The 20,460-nt window shown below is 40.3% G+C and overlaps 1 protein-coding gene across 8 annotated transcripts in view; it reads left to right on the forward strand.

Annotated features, from left to right (window-relative positions):
* LOC137347681 (disabled homolog 2-interacting protein-like) overlaps positions 1 to 20,460 on the forward strand; it is an 860,897-nt gene that overhangs the window by 610,679 nt on the left and 229,758 nt on the right. For all 8 annotated transcript variants that reach the window (XR_010968997.1, XM_068012394.1, XM_068012395.1 and 5 more), the window contains one exon: positions 11,934 to 12,052. Coding sequence is in view for 7 of the 8 variants with exons in the window: in XM_068012394.1 (XP_067868495.1) it covers positions 11,934 to 12,052 (119 nt within the window). In the remaining variant the exon portion in view is untranslated. The remainder of the gene's footprint in view (positions 1 to 11,933; positions 12,053 to 20,460) is intronic.

Raw genomic sequence — 20,460 nt, forward strand, 5'->3', positions numbered from 1 at the left:
AACTCCGTTCAGAAAAAGAAGTTTCTTATGTTTGTAAAGTACATGAAATGGTCACTGGAGGGGGGGGGGAGGGCTGCTGGTGGTGGGAGAAAGGGCTTTGATTGGTTAATAAAGTTTTAACTTTTAATTTGCCCTCTTTGTCCCTTTAAAAATTAAAATTGCCAGTAAGGGTTGCAGTCCTTTATAAATGGCGCCATCACCTGCGCAGTGGTGAGGCCGCCCCCTCTATGTCATCAGGGGCAGCAACTCCTCCCCCTCCATTTAAATAAGCCCCCTTGCGAAATATCGCAGGGGCTCAGTGACGGCGGATCTGCTCAAGCAGACCACCGAGATCAGAGCGCACCGCTGCGATTTGCGACGCACTCATAAAATTCAGCCCGATAAGTTTGCAACCCCACCTGTGCTACCAGGGAAAGCCCAGGCAGTGGGCTGTTTTTACACACCACCTAACAATTGATTCTGGAGTGTCATTAATAGAAGTTTTGGAACAAGTCAGCAACATTTTTCTTCAGCTGGCAGTAGTGAAAATTAGGGGTGAGAATACCAAAACTTTAAAAATGCCAGCAGTAAATAGTGTGTTAAAATGCCAACTAGAGGACACCAGTTGAGATCCCAAGATTCATTCAGATTTGTGTCAATTCCTGGCTGGGGTGCAAAAGGGAGTTTTTATAGAATGCTTTAGGGAAAAGGAGGAAGAAGTGAAACTGTCAAAAAATATTACAGCTCTGAAACAATTACAAAGCAGCATTCTCAGAGGCTGTGGTGAGGTTGGCAGCCCAAACTACCTATACCCTTGTCTATCAAAAAATGAGTGTGACTATAGGTAGCATATACCAGCAATTTTTCATTTCGAATACACAGTCTGCAAAAATGCAATGACAAAACTTTAATTACAACTTGAATGTTGGAATATAAATAGGTCAGGGCAAAAATAAATTGCCTATCACAACATGGTGAACATCCTATTAAAATCTGTTATGGATAGTTCTTCGACTAAATCACTAGCTGGTGCAGCCTTGACTAGCATACTTCAGTCATTTGTAACAAGGAGAAGTAAAGAAAAGCTGTTCATATAACTAAATAGCTATATTGTGGTATTAAATTGAATTTAATGTTTGATTTAAAAAGATTTAACTGAAATAACAAATGTAATGTTCCTTGGCTATACGGCTTTACCACAACATCTTGGCACAAGGTGAAAACAAATGCTAAAACAGTCATCAATATCAGGAAACTCATCGATAGCATGTCTTTGTGTTCAGTATTACGTCAATAATAGTATAGAATCCAAAACTGTTACTGAAATAATTGGCTTACAAGTATTCAGTATACTTAAATGTACTTGTCTTTATTGCACAATTCTAATAACTATGAAAGGAGACTTAATTTTATTCTTGAGATGTGGATGTTATTGGCAAGGATGGCACTTGTTGCTCACCCCCAGTTGCCTGGTGAAGGTGGTGGTAGGCCTCCTTCTTGAACTGCTCGCAGTTTGATAAAACTGAGCATATGTGAGGCCACTTCAGAGGACAGTCAACCACATTGGTGTGGGACTACAGTCACATAGAGACCAGACTAGGCTTCATGGCCACTTTTACTGATACCAGCTTTTTATTTCCAGATCTTTAAAAAACCTGAATTCAAATTCTCAAACTGCCATGGTGGGATTTGAACTCGTACTCTTTGGATTATTAGTACAGGCTTCTACATTACTACTCTAGTAACACAACATATATGATGTATCTCAGTTCCCACTTTTTACCAATTCTTATGCTTTAAACTACTGCTGAGAGGCAGCTTGGGAAGTCGTTATTTTGATATTTGCCCCACTGTGACATCAAGTTCTATTCCATTATCACACAAATTTTTATTAAAACTTGACTACCAATTCCGTGTCATGTGTGGAACGTCTGACAGTACTATAGTTATTGAAGCATACAGCAAAGCACAGACTGTATATATGTAGGATTTTATTGAAGCTTCTCTTTGAATTAACAAACTTTCTAAAATGCTACCAGTTCTATAGTGTTTCAGAACCATAACTCTAAGCAACTCACAGTTAACTATCTAGACTATATAAGTATAAATCTATGCTCACAAGCCATGGTATCCCATTTCAGGCCATGTTTATACTACAACGACACCTCCGACAATCCAGCACCGCACCGTACTATACTGAAGTATCAGCCAGGATTATGCACTCGGGTCCTGGACTGGAGTTTGAACCCTTAATTGGAATTGAAAGTGAAGGGGCTCCAATTGACCACATTTTAAACACAATCAATTCTGTTAAATGTACGGATATTGTTGCTTGAACTCTCGAAAGAATTAAAATGTAATTCCAAGGACAAGAGCTCTGCGTGTGTGCAGGTGCACATGTGCACAGAGCTATCTCCTGAAATGTTGGACATCCAACTAGGCATTGTGTGTCGGTGGTGAACGGAGTGAATGTTGAAGATGGTGGATGGGGTACCAGTTAAACAGGCTGCTTTGTCCTGGATGGTGTCAAGCTTCTGGACTATTGTTGAGCTGCACCCATCAAGATAAGTGGAGAGTATTCCATCACACTCCTGACTTCTGCCTTGTAGATGGTGGACAGGCATTGGGGAGACAGGAGGTGAGTTACTCGCCACAGAATTCCCAGCCTCTGACCTGCTCTTGTAGCCACAGCATTTATGTGGCTGCTCCAGTTCAGTTTCTGGTCAATGGTAACCCCCAGGATGTTGATAGTGGGGATTCAGCAATGCTAATGCCATTAAACATCAAGGGGAGATGGTTAGATTCTCTCTTGTTTGAGATGGTCATTGCCTGGCACTTGTGTGGCATGAATGTTATTTGCCACTTATCAGCCACAATGTTGTCCAGTCTTGCTGCATATGGACACAGGCTGCTTCAGTATCTGAGGAGTTGCAAATGGTGCTGAACATTGTGCAATCATCAGCAAACATCCCCATTTCTGACCTTATGATGGAGGAAAGGTCATTGATGAAGCAGCTGAAGATGGTTGGGCCTAGGACACTACCCTGAGGAACTCCTGCAGTGATGTCCTGGGATTGAGATGACTTACCTTCAACAACCACAACCATCTTCCTTTATGCTAGGTACGACTAACCAGCAGAGAGATTTCCCCCAATTCCCATTGACTCCAGTTTTGCTAGGGCTCCTTGATATCATATTCAGTCAAATGCTGCCTTGATATCAAGGGCAATTACTTTCACCTCACCTCAGCTCTTTTGTTCATTTTTGGACCAAGGCTGTAATGAGGTCAGGAGCTGAGTGGCTCTGGCGGAATCCAAACTGAGCATCAGTGAGCAGGTCATTGCTGAGCAAGTACCGCTTGATAGCACTGTCAACAACACCTTCCATCACTTTGCTGATGATCGAGAGTAAACTGATAGGGTGGTAATTGGGCAGGTTGGATTTGTCCTGCTTTTTGTGGACAGGACATACCTGGGCAATTTTCCACATTGCCAGATAGATGCCAGTGTTGCAGCTGAGCTGGAACAGCTTGGCTAGGGGCACATCTAGTTCTGGAGAACAAGTCTTCAGTACTATTACCGGAATGTTGTCAGGGCCCATAGCCTTTGCAGTATCCAGCGCCTTCAGCCGTTCCTTGATATCATGTGGAGTGAATCAGATTGGCTGAAGACTGACATCTGTGATGCTGGGGATCTCAGGAGCAGGCCAAGATGGATCATCCACTTGGCACTTCTGGAAGTTGGATGCAAATGCTTCAGCCTCGTCTTTTGCACTGATGTACTGGGCTCCCCCATTGTTGAGGATAGGAATATTTGTGGAGCCTCCTCCTCATGTTAGTTGTTTAATTGTCCACCACCATTCACGACTGGATGTGGCAGGACAGCAGAGATTAGATCTGATCCGTTGGTTGTGGGATCGTTAAGCCCTGTCTATCGCATGCTGCTTCCGCTGTTTGCTGTGAAAGTAGTCCTGCGTCGTAGCTTCACCAGGCTGACACCTTATATTTAGGTATGCCTGCTGTTGCTCCTGGTTTGCCTTTTTGCACTCTTCTTTGAACCAGGGTTCATCCCTTGGCTTGATAATAATGGTTGAGTGGGGGATATGCCGGGCCAATGAGGTTACAGATTGTGGTTGAATACAGTTCTGATGCTGTTGATGGCCCACAGCGCCTCATGGATACTCAGTTTGAGTTGCTACATCTGTTCGAAATCTATCCCATGTAGCATGGTGGTAGTGCCACACAACACGATGGTGGATATCTTCAATGTGAAGACGGGACTTCGTCTCCACAAGGACTGTGCGGTGGTCACTCCTACCAATACTGTCATCAACAGATGCATCTGCGACTGATTGGTGAGGACGAGGTCAAGTAGGTTTTTCCCTCACCACCTGCCGCAGATCCTGTAGCAGCTACGTCCTTTAGGACTTGGCCAGCTCGGTCAGTAGTAGTGCTTCCGAGCCACGCTTGGTGATGGACATTGAAGTCTCCCACCCAGAATACATTCTGTACCGTTGCTACCCTCAGTGCTTCTTCCAATTGGTGTTCGACATGGAGAAAAACTGATTCATCATCCAAGGGGAGGCGGATGCTGTGGCCACGTTCTTTCAATCATCCTCGGATAGTGACAGTGGATTCTGAGGACTGGAGGGTTGCAAATTATTAGAATCAATTCTGACAGATAGGATAAACTGTCACTTAGAAATACACGGATTAATCAGGGATAGCATGGATTTGTTAAGGGAATGTCATGTCTTACCAACGTAATTGAATTTTTTGAGGATTAATGAGAGTAGTGCAGTGGATGTCGTCTACATGGATTTTAGGAAGGCATTTGACAAGGTCCCACAAGACAAACTGGTAAGAAAAGAAAAAGCCAATGGGACACGGGAATGTGGCGAGTTGGATCCAAAATTGGCTCAGTGAAAGGAAACAAAGGATAATGGTCGACGTATGCTTTTGTGAATAGAAAGCGGTTTCCAGTGGCGTTCCACAAGGCTCAGTGTTGGGTTCCTTGCTATTTGTGGTATATATTAATGATTTGGACTTAAATGTGTGAGACATGATTGGGAAATTTGCAGATGACACAAAAATTGGCCGTGTAGTTGCTGGTGAAGAGGATAGCTGTAGACTGCAGAATGATATCAATGGTTTGGTTGAGTGGGCGGAAAAGTGGCAAATGGAATTTAATCCAGAGAAGTGTGAGGTACTGCATTTGGGGAGAGCAAATAAAGTGGGGTATACACAATAATCGGGAGGATATTGAGAGGGGTAGAAGAAGTGTGAGACCTTAGAGTGCATGTCTACAGGTGGAAGGACAGATAGATAGAATGGTGAAGAAGGCATATGGATTGCTTTCCTTTATTGGCTGAGGTATAGAATGCAAAAGCAGGGTGTAATGCTGGAACTGTATAAAATGTTGGTTAGGCCACAGCTGGAGTAATGCATACAGTTCTGGTCACCACATTACAGGAAGGACATAATTGCTCTGGAGAGAGTACAGAGGAGATTTACAAGAATGTTGCCAGCTATGAGGAAAGATTGGATAGGCTCACGTTGTTTTCCTTAGAACAGAGAAGACTCTGGGGTGACTTAATTGAGGTATACAAATTTATGAGGGGTATCGATAGAGTAGACAGGAAGGACCCGTTTCCCCTAGCGGAGAGGTCAATTACCGGGGGCACAGATTTAAGGTGATTGGTAGAAGGATTAGAGGGGACATGAGGAAAAGCTTTTTCACCCAGAGGGTGGTGGGTATCTGAAATTCACTGCCAGGATCGGTGGTGGAAGCAGAAACCCTCAACTCATTTAAAAGGTACCTGACCTGCACTGTAGTGGTGTAACCTGCAAGGCTATGGACCAGGTACTGGAAGGTGGAATTAGAATAGGCAGCTAGTTTTCTCAGCTGGCACAGACACGATGGACTGAATGGCCTCTTCCTGAGCTGTAACTTTTCTATGGATCTATGGTTCTAAATGTTAATCCTCTGTTCAAAAAAGGGGAGAGGGATAAACCCGGTAACTATAGGTAAGCCAGTCAGCTAAATGAGACGGTGAAGAAACTTCTAGAGACTATAATCTGGGGCAAAATTAAGTATCACTTGGAAGAACATGAGTTAATAAATGACAGAAAACACAAATTTGTTAAAGGCAAATCATAACTGACAAACTTGATTGAATTTTTCGAGAAAATCACAGAGGGTTGATAAAGGTAGTGCAGTTGAACATTTGTTTATTAGACTGGAGGGAAGTGTACAGTGGTGTCCCACCAGGAGTTTGTATTAGGGCCACAGCTCTATTTGATTTATGTTAATGACCTGTACGTAAGTATGGGAAGCATAACTTCAAAATTTGCAGATAACACAAAACTTGAAAATTTAGTAAACAAGAGGAAGATAGGACCAAACTTGAGGATGACTGTTGAAATGGGCAGACATGTGACAGATGAAATTTAATGCAGAAAAGTGTGAAGTGGAAGGAAGGAAGAATGAGGGGAAATGGTACAATATTAAAGGGGGTGCAGGAACAGAGAGACCCTGGGGGTTCACATACACATACCATTGAAGGTGACAGGACAAGTTGATAAGGTTGATACAGGATCCTTGGCTCTGTAAAAGTAAGGAAGTTATGCTAAACCTTTATCATTGATTGGTTAGGTCTCAGCTGGAGTATAGTGTCCAGTTCTGGGCACCATACTTTAAGAAGGATGTCAAGGCCTTAGAGACTGTGCAAAGGAGATTTACTAGAATGGTACCATGGATGAGGGTCTTCATTATGGGGAGAGACTGGAGATGCTGGGATTGTTCTGGAAGAGCAGAGAAGGATAGGGGGAAATTTAACAGAAGTGTTCCAAATTATGAAGGGTTTTGATAGAGTTGATAGCAAGAATTTTTTTCCATTGATGGGAGGGTGGCTAACCAGAAGATACAGATTTAAGAGGATTGGTCAAAGAACCAGGAGAAAGAAGATGAGGTGAATTTCTTTTTTACGCAGAAAGTTATGATGTTCTGGAATGCACTAAAGGAAGCACATTCGATAGTAACTTTCAAAAGAGAATTAGACATATACTTGAAAAGGAAAAATTTGCAGGGATACGGGGAAAGATCAAGAGAGTGGGACTAATTGGATAGCTCCTTCAAAGATCTGATACCGGTATGATGGATTGAATGGCCTCCATCTATGCGGTAAGTTTCTATGCTTCTTGAGTTTATTGAACAGAAGAAAAATGATGAAATAGAAGGTATCTTGATATCCCACCTTCCTTTTTGCAAACATATAGATTTTAGTTGAGATATATCCTAGTGGTCTGTAAATGCCATTCTTTTGTCTATTAAACAGATATTCTTTCAAATTCTTTTCAATAATCCACCAAAATAATGAATTCAAAGAGCTGCATGGCATTACATAGAATTTACAATGCAGAAAACAGGACATTTGCCCCTAATTAGTCTATGCCAGGGTTTATACTCTACATGAGTCTCCTCCCAATCTCAATACCTCTATCCATCCTTCTCTCTTATCTCTCTATTCTAGTTTCCCTCATACATGCATCAATGCTTCCCTTAAATGCTCAATACTATCTGCTTCAGCCACTCCATGTGACAGCATTTTCCACATTCTCACCACTCTGTAATGAAATTCCTCCTAAATTTTTTATTTGATCTGTTAGTGGTTATTTTACATTAATTTCCTTTGATCTGGACTCACCCACAATTGGAAGCAGTTTCTCCATATTTACCCTATTGAACTCCTTCATAATTTTAAAGACTTCTTAAGTTTCCTGTTTTAACATGACCTCTCTGCCTTTTGTATTCTATTCTTGTAGAAATGCACCCCCATAACATTTTTCTCATTATTTAATGGCCTTCTCAACTTGTGTTACTACTTTTTGTAATTTATGTATCTGTATTCTCAGATCTCTTTGCTCCTCTACCCCATTTAATTTCTAACCTTCCAAGGAATAAGTGGCCTCGTTATTCTTCCTACAAAAGTGAAGCACCTAACACTTTGCTATATTGAATTCCATTTGCCAGTTATCTGTCCACTCTGCAGATCTATTTATGACTCTGCATTTTGGTGCCACCCACCACATTATTAGCTATACCCCAAATTTGGAATCATTGGCAAATTTTACCTCCAGAACTCCAATTTCTAAGTCCAAATCATTTATTTATATGGTGAACAACACTGTCCTATCACAGTTCCCTGCTGAGCTTTGCTTCCTTTTTTTTGCCAGTTTGAGAAACTTTCCTTAATTTCTAAACTCAGTTTTCTGTTTTGTAGCCATCTTTCAATCCATTCTGCTGACTTCACACGCCTTTGACCTTTGTTAGGAGTCTCTTATGTGGCACCTTATTGAAGGTCTTCTGAAAAACCATGAATAATACATTCACTGCATTGCACTTACTGAATTATTTGAAGAAAGAGTAAACAAGGTTGGTTATATATGACCTTTCTTTTGGAAATTCATGCTTATTTATATATATTTGTTCTCTAGATTTTTTTAATCTAATCTTCAGCAAAGATTATAGTAACTTTCCTACAACTGGTGTTAAGCTAACTGATCTACAGTTCTCTGTCAGTTCTGTTTCCCTTTTTGAAGATAGGAATTACATTTGCTGTGACACTCTTCCTTTTTCTATTGAAGTTTAATGTAGTGATACTAGTGCCTTTGCTGTCTCCTCCCAAATCTCTAAGTATTCATTGGTGATATTCGTCTGGACCCAAGGGTTTGTTCTCCTTTAGTTTGTTTAGTATCTCCTTTTTTAACTGTTACAATATTGCTTTTGACTTTTACTGCTGTCATTTCCTTTTTGGTAGCCTCTTCAGTGAGAACTGATGGAAAGTATTCAGCATTCGTGCTATTTCAGTATCATCTCCTGAGTTTATCACATCTCATATCTAGCTCATCCCATAGTGGCTTTATCGCTATCTTAATTCGCCTTGTTACTATGTGCCTATAATTACCTATATATTTTAATTTTTTTGTGTTTTAATTTCATCTGTCATATTTGCCTCATTGTCTTTTTTTTTAATCTCTTTCCTAAATCCATCATATTGCCTTTTGCCATCCTCTCCTTTGTTGTTTATGTGCTTTGTGTATGTGTACTAATCTATCTTGTAAACATCGCCCATTATTGTTTTACTTCTTTGTCAATAATTTTCTCCAGTTTATCTTCCTTAGCTCCATCCTCGTTCCTTCATAGTTCACTTACTTTTCAATCTATTAATCTATTTTATTATTACTTCTGATAACCTTTCCTGTTTCCTGAGTTTGTTGTCTTTATCTTTTTTTATAGTTTGATCTTTGCTCTTATATTTAATTTACTATTGTATCCACCCAAACCCTCCCCCACTTTTGCTGTTTAAAAAAGAAAAAAGACTTGCATTCACATAGCATCTTTCAGGACCACAGGACATCCCAAAACACTTTACAGCTAATTAAGTACTTTTGAAGTGCAGTCACTGTTGTAGTAGAAAATGTCCTTTCTTTCAATCCTATTTATGCTTTCAGCTAGGACATTGGTCCCAGTCAGATTCAGCTGGAACCTATCCCAGCGGCACAATACTGGTGCCAGTGTCCCATGAACTGAAACCCTTGCTTTCCACACCAGACTTTCCACCATGCAGTCACTTTCTGGATCTGTTCCTCCCTATGCTCATTAGCACATGGCTCGGCTCGAATCTGGAGATTACCACCCTAAAGGTCCTTCCTAATTTAGTTTAGTTTAGAGTTTAGAGATACAGCACTGAAACAGGCCCTTCGGCCCACCGAGTCTGTGCCGACATCAACCACCCATTTATACTAATCCTACACTAATCCCATATTCCTACCACATCCCCATATTTCCCTACCACCTACCTATACTAGGGGCAATTTATAATGGCCAATTTACCTACCAACCTGCAAGTCTTTTGGCAGGAAACCGGAGCACCCGGAGAAAACCCACGCAGACACAGGGAGAACTTGGAAACTCCACACAGTACCCAGAATTGAACCCGGGTCACTGGAGCTGTGAGGCTGTGGTGCTAACCACTGCGTGACAGTGCCGCCCTAGTTCATGGCTCCTGATACTCCATAAGCAGGACTGTTCTTTCTAAGTTGCTGCTTCTGACATGGACCATGACAATTAGTTCTTCTCTATCCCCTTCCAAATTCCTTACGGCCGTTTTAAGATATCCCTTACTCTGGCACCAAATAGGTAATGCACCCTCCTGGACTCACGATCACAGATAGTGTTAATTATTCATCATTTTATTCAGAAATCAGTTCACACTTCACATACCTTATGATTAATTGGGTTTATTAGATAATTCATTGTGAGTTCCTGAAATTCTGTTTATAACATATATAAGACAAAAAGAGCGTGGTTCTTTTGAAAATCGAGTGGCAGATTAAACAGCAGCCAATAATACTACTAAGCTTTAAACTTGAATTCACAATCACTATTTTTCACAAGGAATTTCATAACTGTTCAATGTCAAGTCTAGAATTTAAGCCGGTGAACACTGGACATGTAATGAAATACCTAGCTCTGAAAATATAATACTCTGTTCAATATCTTTGCTATTCTGCTGACACTGTCTGAAGGTAGCTGAATGTTTTAGTAGGCTACCGAGAAGGAAAGAGGTAGTACTAATATACAATATGCTGCACTCAATGTACTGCATAGACCAGTACTGCAACAATCTAAATTATTGGTACACAAAACCTTTTTTAAAAAGTTTCCAAAGATACCTACCAACATACACTTTCATTTATGAAATCTTTCCAGAGCCTGATAATTGCACCAAAAATTGCCTTGTGCACAAAGTGCTCATTTAATTTGATTGCTCCAATATCGTCTGTTAAGTTTAAAAAAAAATAAACCTTAGTAATCATCATATTTTGAAGACACGGCAGTTATAAAAACTGTAAATTTCAAATGCTGGAGCTTCCAAGTAAAGCTAGAAAAATCTCATCAATCGAAAGACCTGTAATTATGTGTTTTCATTATTAAATATTCACCTTTTATAAAACCATCGTCACAGCACATGGACACTGCGCATTTAAGAAGTTTACTCCCGCATGTAACTGGATATCTTTTTCCAGTTTAATGAAATGAAAGGCAACTCAATTTGGTCAAACATTGCGACTAGACGACATTGACTTTATTTCCAAATTTTCAGCAGCATTTAGATTAATAAGCCTGCGTGTTTCAACATTTGTGTGTATGGTTTAAATCGTTATTGTACTCTTAATTTCATGGACAATTTAGCATTTTATCTATTGTTTACTGACGCTTAAAAATGTTGCACTTAACCCCAGATAATGATAGCATCAGAAACATGCCTTAGTCTTCAATTTTAGAAACAAAAAAAAACATTTTTTTTTTAACATTCAGCATTTTAACGCTGAGCTCATTTTTAAAAAATTGACTATGAAGTCATTTAGTTTAGGGTCACTCTCACCGCATACCTGTAACAGAGTTCAGAATATTCAGTGCAATGCATATTTATGCTCGTTTTGCATTACTGTGAGAAACTTATGGTGCATTGAACTGCTACGTGTGAACAGTTTTCTTACGAGATGGAGACTGTATATAAAAGGAGCAGATATTCGTGTCTCAACTAACGCGGAAATTGTTACACGCTGCAGTTTCTAAATGTAATTATAGTGTTTCAAAATGCAGAAAAGTTTCACAGGTACTGAACTGGTAATATGCCTTTGCCATCCTTTCTTACGCACAAGACAGCTACAGTTATTGAGAGCTAATGGTCGCTAAGGCAACCAAGGCAGAGGGAGTGTACAGTGAACGCCGCGCTGCCGCTTCCCGCTGTTCCCAGCCCTGGGATGTGCCGATGTGCAGCGACCTGACGATGTGCGCTGCTCGCAGCAACGGCTGTGCCGGCCATTCGTAGACTTTCATTCGGACGGAAGTGCCTCAATAGTCTCTCCTCTTGTTATTTGCCAACAGGGGTTCCTGAGCCGTCGGCTGAAAGGCTCCATCAAAAGGACAAAGAGCCAGCCCAAGCTCGACAGGAACAGCAGTTTTCGGCACATCTTACCTGGATTTAGGAGTGTGGAGAATGAAAGGTAAAGAGCGTCTCTGATTTTTTTTTCCTCCATATCTTTTACTGCCGGCATCGCACCAATATCTTTGCACTAACAAATGTCTTCTTTGCAACGGACGTATTGCCCAATTACTGGCTTCCTTAGCGATGGTGTAATGATTTTATACAGCTGCCCAGGATTATAACTGCGGAATTGAAAATATTTTTTCCAGCTTAATTGTTCCCACATTTGCTTACTGTGAAACGAGGCATGCCTTTATTGTGTTTATTGGTACTGTTCCCTTGTGATGTGCTTCTTTTCTGGGTTTTGGAAGAAATTAATTATTTAAGCAAGTGGTTTGATTTTTTATAGCTCCACAGTCTGATATTTTTCGGAAGAATAAATAAAACTGGCTGCCAGGTATTGTTCTCTTTCAACACATACGCACATGCTTTTTTTTGACTATCTTACGTTTGACTATTGTAGTTGGGGTTGGGTTGTGCAAAGTGCAGCATTCCGCTAATCTGTTCTGTCTGTACCTTGACCGCGAGTTATTGTGAGAAGAGGTTACTGTGCTACAATGATATCTGAGAGTGAACCGTTTATCAACCGACATTTGTCCCTGCAAATACAGGTATCTGCATAGGTGAGAGAAGAGTTGTTCAGTCTGTCACCTGTCCATGCCCAATGCAACGTTAATTCGCGATTGCTTTTTTGGGGTGGTGCTGCTGAATCTGGCCGTGTCTTCAGCCTACTGTATTAATAGATCTGTTGCAATGAGGTACTTAATGTATTTTCTCCAACACCGTCATAATGAATACTAAGATACTGTCCACATGAGCTGGGTATTATTCAATCTGTAGTGTGGCCACAGTAATTGATGTTCTGCTGTGCCTCTTCACACAGCCGGGACCACACATTCTTGTCTGCCAAGCCATTCTGTCAATTTTGCAATTCGCGATTAAAAGTAGTGATAATTAGCCATCTGTTTCCTTCAAACAGCATATATCATTCCACACTAAAGAAGACATTCAACATCGACATATATTTACTTATTGAGTTGGGGTGGGGTAATTGAAAAATATAAATTTGATATATAGGTCTTTTAATGGTGGGGGAAAAGTGTATATTCTTTGGCATGCACAAAGAATGTGATATAAGTCGCTAATTGATAGAGCTGCTTACCCAATAATTTCCCTTCTCTCATTTTATTCATTAGGATATTGGACTAGGATTGACCATGGAAGCAGTTTGTATCAGTTCTTTAATAGTAGTAAATTGATAGTACAAACTCATGTAAATCACATATAAGTGAAATTGAATTTAATTATTCCCAGTCCAGTCTGCACATGCTCTGTCTGTTAAAATGACAAAAGGAGAAAAGATTGCTGCAATGGCCTTTTGAAAGACACTTTAAATCCATTCTGAATTTGGTGACAGATGTTCCTATTAATTTAACCACAATTATTGTTTACCATGAAGAGAATTTTGGCCCCATGCCTTTTCCATAAACTTAAACTACAATTTAATAAGTCAATAAAATGTGCCTGTATGGCATCAAGGGCTACAGCAATAATACTTCCTCTTATTGCATGTCATTTGTTACATGTCAGTTTTTTCAAACTTTAAAATTGAGTGTACGTGACTCAATTATAATTATTTAACAGTGAAATACCTGGTTACATCCAGTGTCTGTTGGATTTACAAAAGATTGGGAATCCAAAAAGAAAAATTTAGCAATCAAAGTTGTTGAAAAAAGTAAGCCCTTTTGAATATCACACTTGCGTGTGACATTCCTAACTTACTATTCCAAGCACATTCACCAACAAATACTGCATTTATTTGTTTCAATTATCCTCTCCCAAGCCCCATCTTCAAATGCCATCTCCATGCACTAAATGCTTTTTTTGAAATTCAAGCCTAAATAGATGAATTGCTATCCGGATGGAGCCTTCCACAAACTTTCCAGGTGTTTGACATCCATGGATCAAAGGAGATGAAATAGAGATTGTTTTTGATTAGGAGCTTTTGATAAAATGACTTTTTTTATCCTTTAGTTTTCTCCCCTCCTTCAGTGAAGGTACAGACTCGTGCTGGGGTATGTGACCTGTATATGCTCGTCAGCCCTGGTACCACACCCAAGTGACCATTATTTTTGCCTAAAGAGTCACTAATAGACTATTTGACTGTTGAGAGCATGAAAGCTGAGCCTGGTCTGTCCATGCCATGTGTCCTCACAGGCACGTTCCAGCAAGAATCATTGTGTAGCCCCCCGTGGCTGATTTTTCTTTCCCCCCCTCATCAGAGAGACTGAAGTCAGTTGAACTGCCATATTGCCACCTCAGCTAAAAGCAGCTAACTTACCATGGACCAGGAATTAAACCTGAGACCTTCTGGTCTGTATAGTTCAAAAACACACATCCTTTATCAACAGAGTTATTGAGGAGTGAACCTCCTGAAACTACAGCTGATTTTTTGTTTATTTTAATGGTGAGTATTTTCAATAGATAGTACTTTAATTACAAGCTTCTGTTATCAGTTAAGAACATATGAAATAGGAGCAGGAGTAGGTCATTTGGCCCCTCGAACCTGCTGCACCATCCAACAAGATCATGGCTAATGTGATTGTGGTCTTAATTCCAGACACATAAAAGGTCATTGGTTATGAAGGTGACCATGGCCTTGTCGATGCAATACATGCCCTGCTCGGAGGTTGTACTTAAATGTCTACTTTTCAAAATCCTGATTCCTTTATCATTTACTCAATGTCAAATATTCTGATTAAGTGCACTCTCGTGTAAGGCACATCCTGTTAAATGCATAGATTTTCATGACTTCTCATGAGCCCTTCACTCACCTCAGTGTACAGTTTTTGCTTCCTCAGCTCCATTATCTCAGGCAGACAAAATATTTCACATCTTTTACCACAAAGCAATCGGAGTTTATTGCTGCAGACAGGCCTACCCAAAGTGTTGATAAGGCTGAGTGACAGCACATGGTAAGCTCAATCAATCACAGTGTATCTGGACAATTGCTGAGGCCCAAATGGTTACTGATATTGGTTCAAATATAAACCATGTTAAATTCAAGGATGTACAGGGAAACAGAAAAATACCAACACTTTAAGCTACAATTGCTCATTCTGTTCTTCAAGCTCTATTAACTTTGCATGTGAAATACACTTTCTTGTGTTTTTTTCTGTCTAAAGGGCTGAATGTGTTCAGACTAGATGATCTGGCCCATGTGAATCACACTACTGACACTTCTTTCATCTACTGTCACTGATGCTGCTGTTTTAATAGAGCACTTCCATCAGGAGGTAGAGAGAGACAGTTTTCTCAATACTGAACTGACAGTTGCCCTAAATGAACTCAACAACTGACCAGCTTTACCTTAAATCAGTTTTATGGTACTTTGCCTGATCTTTATTTTTTTTAAAGTAAGGAAAGTTAAATCACTCCTGCAGAATAATAGGTCAGCAATTTTAATGAAAGAAAAGCATTGAATATAATATTTAGCATGCAGCATAAAACAAACAAGCCTCACTTTGCAGTTTTGGATGTCATAAGAATCCTGTTGTTTCACAATCTTTGTATGCTTTCACTTAGATTCTATAACAATATTATGCAGCAATGAATACCAGGAGATGCTTCATCACAGCTACTGTGTAGCATTTGGCCATGCTGTATCTATGGCTGTCGGTGCTTGTCCATCTCCAGTCAGAAAGTGCTCATAAACATCTTCAAGTTTCATTGATGAGTAAAGTACTATGCCTGCTAACTGAAGATGGATTCAATCTCCATTTGTTTTTGGAATTTTTGCATACAGTAAGTTAAGACTCTTACATTGGTATGGTTTTTATTTTGTTTACAGTTTTCACAGTCCATCTAGCTCTAGCCTTGCATTTCTAATATAATTCTAATTTCTGAAATTGGTGCAAGACTTAATTATCTTATAGAACAACCAGAAAAATATTACATCATGCTGTGTTGTGAAAAACATACCTCGATTGTTTTTAATGCTGGAGACAAACTAAAATGGTTCTGTTCCACATATTTTCTCAATCATGATTTAGAGTGGCTCAGAACCAGAAAGTTTGTGATGCTGACAAGCGCACCTAAGAATAGAAGCATGGATTGGTTGTTCCTGCTTTACTCCTGAGACAGAAAAAGTTTATCAATAAGTTGGATTTGGTAAACCATCTCTGTTTAGAGAATAGACAACAAGGACAATGAATGTAACAAAGCAACATTGTATGTTAGTATGGTGTAAAAGTGAAGTAAGATAAAAATGATCGATAACTGAATAAAAAAACACAGATGCCAATATTTTTATGCTGTAATTGTTGTATTTTCCAATATGTGATTGATATGGTTTTGTGATTCTAAGTGTATTACTTCTATGTTGTCTTACACTCGGATTTCAGGAAAACATAATGGTGGGTGGGTAAGAGTTTCATACACTTAAACTGGAAAGCACCCAGCATTACAATTTTATATATATTATACTCCTTGGGTTGTGTTTGTAAAGAGAATTTTGAATTAAATAATAAACAATGCCAAGGTAAAGTTCTAGTGCCTGGTTGGAAGTTAATACTGGTGAGAGCAATTTGAGGTGATAAGTTATAAGCATCACACATGAAGCATATCACACCACATTAAAGATTATTGGTTTAAGTTCTTTTCCCATAACTAAGTGATGCTGCACTTAATCTTAACTATCAGCTTGATTTTTTTCCCCCTCCCCCTCCAGCAACTGATTTCTACTCACTGCTTCATGAAAGCAGATGATTTATCAAATCAAATTCATGATCTAATTGAGGCAAGCTTAGTCATAGCCCACCTTTCCTGTCTGCCGGGACTTGGTTTTATCTGTTGTTAATATTTAATTTTGGCTCAGCTTGGTCTTTGCCCAGTCATGGAAGCTGCCTGTCTCTCCCATGTTCATGCTGGGAGACATTTATTCTACATTTTGCCTATGCTTGGAATGGCCATTGGGTCAGGTTTTCACATATTTTGGTTCAAACTATTTAAAGATTTAATGAAAAATATTTGTTGAATCTCTGTTTGAAGGTATTATAGACGGGAGCCCATTTTTTTGATATTTTAATTCTTTAGATTGTTTTAAAATTCTCTCTGAATCAAGGACTTAACCTCCATGCTGTTCAGCAGATTCTAGGGGAAAATAAAGAGTTGCATTTCTAGAACTATAGCTTAACTCCTGCATGCTAGCTTGCCTCATCCATCCGCTGCTGGTTTGATAGGAGGTGCAAGGTCAAATACATTGAAGTCAGTGGAAGAAATTGATTTACCACTAATTAAGCAAGGGAAGTATTTTCCCATTGTGCTAGGTCTTAAAGCTAATCTGTCAATAATGAATACAAGGCAAAAGAGACATTAACCCCAATTCCATTTATACTGAAATGGGCGAATCACATATACTTTAGGTGGAATTTTGTAAATATCCTTGACTTATTTTGCTTTTTCTCAAAATGGCAGTTTTTCTGCCTCTTCTGCAGAAGACTTGCCGACTTCCAGTAAAGCTGGTAAACCATCCAGGAGTCAGTGCTTTTGAAACTTGTACATATTGTCATATAACTTAAAATCTCCTGTTTAATTTCAGATATTTGAATTTTATAGTTTTGTCTCTGCCAAACTCTCCTCTCAGCCAGAAGGCAAGAGGGTGGGATAGTTTGGCCACTGATAGAGTCAGTGCTGTTTCTTCAGCAATTTGACAAGGGGGCTGCTTCAGTGCTGCAGAAGAGACTTTTCCTTTGCTTCTTTTCTGTCCCATGAATTTTGAATACAAGTCAAAGTTTGAATTTTAACTTGAATTTCCCGTCAAAATATAGTGATCTATTGTGTGGATTCTGATTTTGAGTGTAGTAGACCACGATGACTGCAACAACTACCGTGGAATCTCCCTGCTCAGCATAATGGGGAAAGTTTTCGCTCGAGTCGTTTTAAACAGACTCCAGAAGCTGGCTGAGCGTGTCTACCCTGAGGCACAGTGCGGCTTTCGAGCAGAGAGATCCGCCATTGACATGCTGTTCTCCCTTCACCAGCTACAGGAAAAATGCCACGAACAACAGATGCCCCTCTACGTTGCTTTCATAGATCTCACCAAAGCCTTTGACCTCGTCAACTCTCTTCAGACTGCTAGCAAAGATCGGATGTGCACCAAAGCTGTTAAATATCATCACCTCATTCCATGACGATATGAAAGGCACAATTCAGCATAGCGGTGCCTCATCAGACCCCTTTCCTATCCTGAGTGGCGTGACACAGGGCTGTGTTCTCACACCTACACTGTTTGGGATCTTCTCGCTGCTGCTGTCACATGCGTTCAGGTGTTCAGAAGAAGGAATTTTCCTCCACATGAGATCAGATGGCAGGTTGTTCAGCCTTAGAGTGAAGACCAAAGTACAGAAAGTCCTCATCAGGGAACTCCTCTTTGCTGACAATGCTGCATTAACATCCCAGACAGAAGAGTGTCTGCAGAGACTCATCAACAGGATTGCAACTGCCTGCAATGAATTTGGCCTAACCATCAGCCTCAAGAAAACGAACATCATAGGATAGGACGTCAGAAATGCTCCATCCATCAATATCGGCGACCACGCTCTGGAAGTGGTTCAAGAGTTCACCTACCTAGGCTCAACTATCACCTGTCTCTTGATGCAGAAATCAACAGGTGCGTGGGAAAGGCTTCCGCTGCTATGTCCAGACTGGCCAAGAGGGTGTGGGAAAATGGCGCACTGACACAGAACTCAAAAGTTCGAGTGTTTCAAGCCTGTGTCCTTCATACCTTGCTCTATGGCAGCGAGGCCTGGACAACGTATGTCAGCCAAGAGCAACGTCTCAACTCATTCCATCTTCATTGCCTCCGGAGAATCCTTGGCATCAGGTGGCAGGCCCGTATCTCCAACGCAGAAGTCCTCGAGGTGGCCAACACCCCCAGCATATACACCCTACTGAGCCAGCGGCGCTTGAGATGGCTTGGCCATGTGAGCCGCATGGAAGATGGCAGGATCCCCAAGGACACATTGTACAGCGAGCTCATCACTGGTATCAGACCCACCGGCTGTCCATGTCTCCACTTTAAAGACGTCTGCAAACGCGGCATGAAGTCCTGTGACATTGATCACGAGTCGTGGGAGTCAGTTGCCAGTGATCTCCAGCGCTGGCGGACAGCCATAAAGGCGGAGCTAAAGAATGGCGAGTCAAAGAGACTTAGCAGTTGGCAGGAAAAAAGACAGAAGCGCAAGGAGAGAGCCAACTGTGTAACAGCCCCGACATCCAATTTTATCTGCAGCGCCTGTCACTCTAGAATTGGCCTTTATAGCCACTGCAGGCGCTGCTTCACAAACCACTGACCACCTCTGGGCGCTTATATCCATTGTCTCTCAGAACAAGGAGGCCAAAGAAGAAGATATGTTCCTTTTTAGATTTTTATTAATTTCAGTGGGAATGAGACTATTCCCTATTTGCTTAAATATGGTTCCACCTGAAATTCCATTCTGTATTTAAATTGTTTCATGCAAAACTACTCTAATATCACAAACAAATCTTTTTAAAGCACTCCTTACATGTGTGCTTTTCAGTATTGCTGATAGCATAATCTCTGTGCTCTCATTAATTTGAGTATATCATGTCCCACACAAACATTCCTACCACAGTAATGACATAATGGCGAGTTTTTCTGCCAGAGGCAATGGTTCAGTGTAGCGTAAACTTTGTCTATAGTGAGTGAACAAAGAGCTTGTACTTTTCAGTGGTTTCTCTCTGGGATCCCCAATTGCATTCAACCAAGGTCACCTTACCTCAGACAAAAATCTTACCAAAGTCCAGGGTTGGCTCTGCATGTTTAGCATGGGTATTCTTTCAACAAATGTTTTCCTTTAATTCTATTTTAAAAAATCCAAGCCACGCTTAACTATACTTTCTCCTCTTAATTTTGCATAAAAATTAAACAACACTGTTTTATCTGATACAGAATCCAGTCTTCACTTAGTGCTACTAAGCAGAATCAGAGCAGTGAGCACAAACTCTCTACTCACCCCTGTTCTAAAATAATATATCACATCAACCTAGTCAACGTTTGCCTCATCCGTTGACTTCTTTCTATTGCTTGCCAGTAATTGCTGTTAATCTCACACATCTCGATTCTGATGAGTAGAATTGACCAATGATTGATCAACCAGCAGCAAAAGAGAGTCATAAATGGGACAAAAGTTAGGTTACTGACAAGCCCATCTTCATGCTACCTCATGCTTCAAAGTCCTATGCAGTCAACAAAAACTAGTTTTGAAATCCAACAGCAGTCTGTTGTTTGAGGATCCATAGTCTGTCAAATTTAGAAAGAGGTCAGTCCTGTATCCTATGATATCTTTTCATTTCTGCCATATAAAGAAAGAATTTGCATGTGTATGTTATCTTACTATGTCTGAA

Source organism: Heterodontus francisci, chromosome 32 (genome assembly GCF_036365525.1).
Source record: "Heterodontus francisci isolate sHetFra1 chromosome 32, sHetFra1.hap1, whole genome shotgun sequence".
Classification (NCBI taxonomy): domain Eukaryota; kingdom Metazoa; phylum Chordata; class Chondrichthyes; order Heterodontiformes; family Heterodontidae; genus Heterodontus; species Heterodontus francisci.